The following is a 4,710-nucleotide window of genomic DNA, read 5'->3' on the forward strand; positions in this document are numbered from 1 at the left end:
GTTACAAAGAACCAGTCAGCATTATTGAAACGAAAGCACATCTCAGAATTGTTATTACAAGATTATTGCATATATCATCATTTACAAAAATATAATTACATTACATTGCAAAACAGCAGAAACTATCGAAAGGTAGTTTCTCAATAATGGAAGTGGACAACATTTATTTATATTGCTTGACATAATATGCTCTGCTTTTTAAGAGCTTACGTCTGCTGTATGTGCCGACAATTATTAAAATAAAGCAATTCTCAGGCAATGTGTTCACCATTCTCCAGTTACAATACCCTGAGGGAAAAGTACTTACAGTGTGTAGTCTGATAATTACATCGCCTCCATGCTAATACAGGCAGGCTCACGTCACATCGTGTGAACTGTGTTAGACTAAAACAGTGAATAAAACTGTGAATATTCAATTTGTTTGATCATACATACTGTATGTATCTCAGTAGTACATAATGCTTGAGACATCCAACAGAGAACTTTAGTACCTTTGGGACTGCAGAAAAAAGACACATTCAACTTAACCAAAACGCTTAAACTTGTTGAGAAATAAACAGTGTGAGCTCTGAGGACATCTAGTGGTTGTCTCTCTTGCTATTCTGGAACATTCTGACCCGTCAAGTTCCAGAGAAATAAGCCATATGTGGAGATTATTTTCTTGTACATTTTCTTATTCCAACCCATTGTTGAAAGTTTTAGCTTAGTGCAACTTGCGGCTTTAACATGACTCAACCGCGGTGTGCCCGATTATTCATTTGGAAAATATTCATGGCTAGGCCTATGCGTCATTTAGCTTGAGTCAGTATTGTCCAGTCACTGATATTCTACAATAACAAAACATTTGAAAATAATGCTATGCACAAAAGGCCCTGGATCGCTCTTTCTGTCTTGTTGCCCTGCCCTCTCTCTCTCTCACATGTACGTCTTTCTCTCTGAATGGGATTTTCCAAGAATCTCAAAACTGAACTGGTAGGTCAACTTCTTCTTTATTTTCTTCACTTCGCCGGTCTTGCCATAGTTGCGCAAGGCGCGCGCCATCTTCTGATATGTCATTTTTTTTCGGTTTCCCTTCTGAATCCCCCAGCGGTAGGCCAGGGCCTCCTTGTGTTTGGAGGAGAACTGAAAGGTCCCCTTGTCTCTGTCCACCCACCAGATACTGTCCTTCATGTCTCCGTTCCGCAGGAGATCCAACAGGAACTGGTACAGACGGATCTTCTTCTTGTTGCCTGTTGGCGACGATTCACAGCGCCGTGTTAATGCCGCGTCGTGTTTTTTCACACTCACTGTCTCGTAGATTTCAAACCACCACAGAGTGCTTTCAGGTTTCGTTCCAAATGAAACATGTGGATTTCAATGTTTATTTTTAAATCACATACTGTATAAAGAGACTTGGGCTCACCTCAGTCTGTGTTTGAGGGCCTACTGAGCTGTAGTATGTATACGATTGTCAGGATTTACCCAACTTTCTCAGTATATCATAGTCCGTGATTATCCAATTGTAAATATACAACACTGAAATCCACCAAACTCCCATTACCACCGGAAAATACTAAGAAATCACTTTACTGGCCACATGTGGATGAGCAGCCATGAGGGCGTCTCCTCCAGTCCAAAAAGTACCAAACAAAATCCCACACACCTACACACACACACACACACACACACACACACACCTACAAACCCACACACACACACACACCCACGCGACACCATCCAGATCTTTACCCAGTTCTCCGTGTGTGGACGGTGGCAGACGGCACCTCAGGCTCTCCTCGTCGGACACCTCCAGCGGGGGGCTCCGCCCGCCGCGGTCCTCCTCGTCGGAGCTGCGGTTGGCGGGCGAGGCGTGCTGGAACATGGGCCGCGGGAAGAACGAGACCTGGGCAGACGAACGCAAGCAACACACACATAATCAGATGAACGCTCCCGGCCACACGGTGGGCTCTGACGCTCCAACCCCATGAAGCGACAGGTTGGGGCGGGGCCTTCAGGGGCCCCGGGCCCCTTTAACGGCTCGGACCCAACGCTTACATCCTGGATCGTACTTTTAATAAGCGTCCACTTGGAGAAAAAAAAGTATCTCTTGAGGCGCCAGTGACGCTGTGTGTGTGTGTGTGTGTGTGTGTGTGTGTGTGTGTGTGTGTGTGTGTGTGTGTGTGTGTGTGTGTGTGTGTGTGTGTGTGTGTGTGTGTGTGTGTGTGTGTGTGTGTGTGTGTGTGATCTGTGATGTTTTGAATTTTAACCAAACGGGTATGTGGCATGGTTCTGTGTCTCTCGCTGCGTATGCTATGTTTGCATTGGCTCACACGCACAAACACATACTGTACACTGGGCTTCTGTATTTGTGTGTGTGTGTGTGTGTGTGTGTGTGTGTGTCTCTGCATGTGTGTGCGTTTGTATGTGTGTGTGTGTGACGGTTCAGTGCTGAAGCCTGAGCGATGGTCAGTGATGGCGGTGGTGATCAGGTTGGAGGACTCACTGGCTGCTGCAGGACATGGTGGTGTGTGGCCATGCTGGGGTCCATGATGTCCACCATGTCGTAACGTAGGGTGTCAGGCCGGATCAGGGTGGGCGCGTGTAGAGGCTGAACGCTCTGCAGCTCCGTGAACTGGTTGTCTGTGAGGTTCTCAAACTCTCCGTGCACGTGCACGTGGTGAGGGTGGTAGTCCCAGTGTTCTGGAGGACAAACAGTGCCAGGTTCACTTATTTTGATTGGTGGAGTGCACCTCACCGGGTAAAAGAACAATGCTAAGCAGTCTCGCCATGCTAATAAATAATACACATATTGATGAGGTTATTAACAAGCAGCATGTGTGATATGTGTGTGTATGTGTGCGTGTGTGCATGCATCCGTGTGTGTGTGGGTGTGTGTGCATGTGTTTGTGTGCGTGTGTTAGTGTGTGCGTGTGTGTGTGTGGGCTGTGTGTTTCCATTGGTCTGTGACAACGCTGCAGAAAATATTCAAATGATCAACAGAAATTCTATTTGTAGAAATCCTTTCCTCTTCAACCATGAAAGGTTTGAAATAGAATTCAACTGTTATTTTATGTCACCCTTTGTATCCAGTGCAACATGCACCCAGGGCATTTATATATTCTATGTTCTCATCATAAATACATCAAGAATGATAATAAACAGAAATAATTGCAGTGTAGATAGTGCAGTTTGCATTTGTAATTGCTATATTGTGAAGCACTTCTGCAGCAAATCTGATTTACCAGTACATACCCATTTGTACTAAATATGGAATAAGATATAATTAAAAAAAATAAACCTTTCGATCCAGAGTATCTAAAGTATGTATGCTGGATGTATGAATGGATGAATGTAACCTATGTATACAATAAAGTATATATATTTATATATATATATATATATATATATATATATATATACATACATTAAACAATCTATTTATTTAATGTATTTTTTAGGGCTTGATTGATTTAATAATATATCAAAAGCAGTGGATTGAAAGAGAAAGTGCAGAACCTCTGTGTTGTTAACATAATAATAGATATAGCAGCTATTCTACGTCTCTGGCAGCTGCCACCGAGCCGGCATCTGTTTCCTGTCTTCCATACAGCCAACGCACTGGACTCCAGCTGCACGTATTTCATTAATTCTCTAAACTTGTATGTATGCATGTTTATACGTCTATGTTGTTCACCTAATACAATACAATTCATTGTTGTAAATCTATATGACATATAAGAAAAACAGGAATGCAGTACACAGCATATGTCTTCTTCATTGCTATCGTGTCAAATCTCTGTTTGTCACGGCATGTTGTGGTTTGATAACGTACACCCGTAAGAAAGTTTGTTCTCACCTGATTGGATGTCTCCATCGAGGATATATGGATTATATGGATATTCTGCGATTTGTTGTCTATAGATCTCAGGATCATACATTTCTTCTGGAGGCTAGAAAACAAAAGACAAATGTCTTTCGATCTGAAATTGGAATGCATTGGGACTACACCTTGTATATTTTAATTCTGCATTTTACTCAGGCTGTGATCAGATGGATTTGGATATTTCAAAAAAATTAACTAATATAGCAACTAAGAAATAGCTTTGTAAGAAACCATTTGAATTTAAAAAGTGGATACTCACAGGGGGGATGAGGTAGCTCTCCATTCTGTATGGATGCAACATGGAGACGTCCAACTCACTCACAGTTTTTTCTCTTACAATCTTTCAAAACTTTTGTGGCAGCATTGCACAACGTTTCAAAATTTCCTTTCCCCAACAGAAACCCCCAAATCTCTCTTTCTTGTTCAATCCTCAAGTAAACACAAATGTATATGGTAGGGCTCCTGTCTCTGAAAGAAGCACAACCCTGCGCGCGTTTTGACAGTAAAACGAGAAAAGGAAACCTTGACTTTTGTCGGTGTGAGCACCAGAGTGTGTCTGCTGAAGGTTTCTGAACATTGGTGATTTGTCATTAGGACTCACGTAAACTTCTCTTTATATCAGCCCTTGTGGTGTCCCTTTGTGAGCAGCCAATCAGAAAATGGCATTCGGTGTGAGTTCCTTTAGAAGATTAGACCAGCTAGGGACACACTGTCAGCTTCACAGTTGCTTCAGGTAAAGTATGGGCATCCTGTCTGCTTTTGACATTTAAATCTGGGTAGTACTTACAGCACAACTTATTTGACGCCCCTGTCACCCCAGTTATCTAACAAAGACACATAATCAGATG

At 42.7% G+C, this 4,710-nt stretch overlaps 1 protein-coding gene across 1 annotated transcript; it reads right to left on the reverse strand.

Annotated features, from left to right (window-relative positions):
• Positions 1 to 7: 7 nt before the first annotated feature.
• On the reverse strand, positions 8 to 4,475 carry spi1b (Spi-1 proto-oncogene b). The gene is made up of 5 exons (XM_084476507.1): positions 4,122 to 4,475; positions 3,836 to 3,929; positions 2,483 to 2,679; positions 1,729 to 1,882; positions 8 to 1,229 (listed from the first exon to the last, which is right to left on the reverse strand). Exons 1-5 carry the CDS (start codon positions 4,161 to 4,163, stop codon positions 916 to 918), a joined length of 801 nt encoding a protein of 266 aa, XP_084332633.1. The 5' UTR covers positions 4,164 to 4,475; the 3' UTR covers positions 8 to 915.
• Positions 4,476 to 4,710: the final 235 nt, after the last annotated feature.

Source organism: Micromesistius poutassou, assembly GCF_964030765.1.
Source record: "Micromesistius poutassou genome assembly, chromosome: 12".
Classification (NCBI taxonomy): Eukaryota; Metazoa; Chordata; class Actinopteri; order Gadiformes; family Gadidae; genus Micromesistius; species Micromesistius poutassou.

Coding starts and splice junctions, on each gene's coding strand:
- spi1b (XM_084476507.1), bottom strand. CDS start 4,163: ATGTTGCATCCATACAGAATGGAGAGCTACCTCATCCCCCCT. Junction 2,680..3,835: donor CGATGGAGACATCCAATCAG/GTGAGAACAAAC, acceptor TTTGTCCTCCAG/AACACTGGGACTACCACCCT. Junction 1,230..1,728: donor GTCCACACACGGAGAACTGG/GTAAAGATCTGG, acceptor CGTCGCCAACAG/GCAACAAGAAGAAGATCCGT.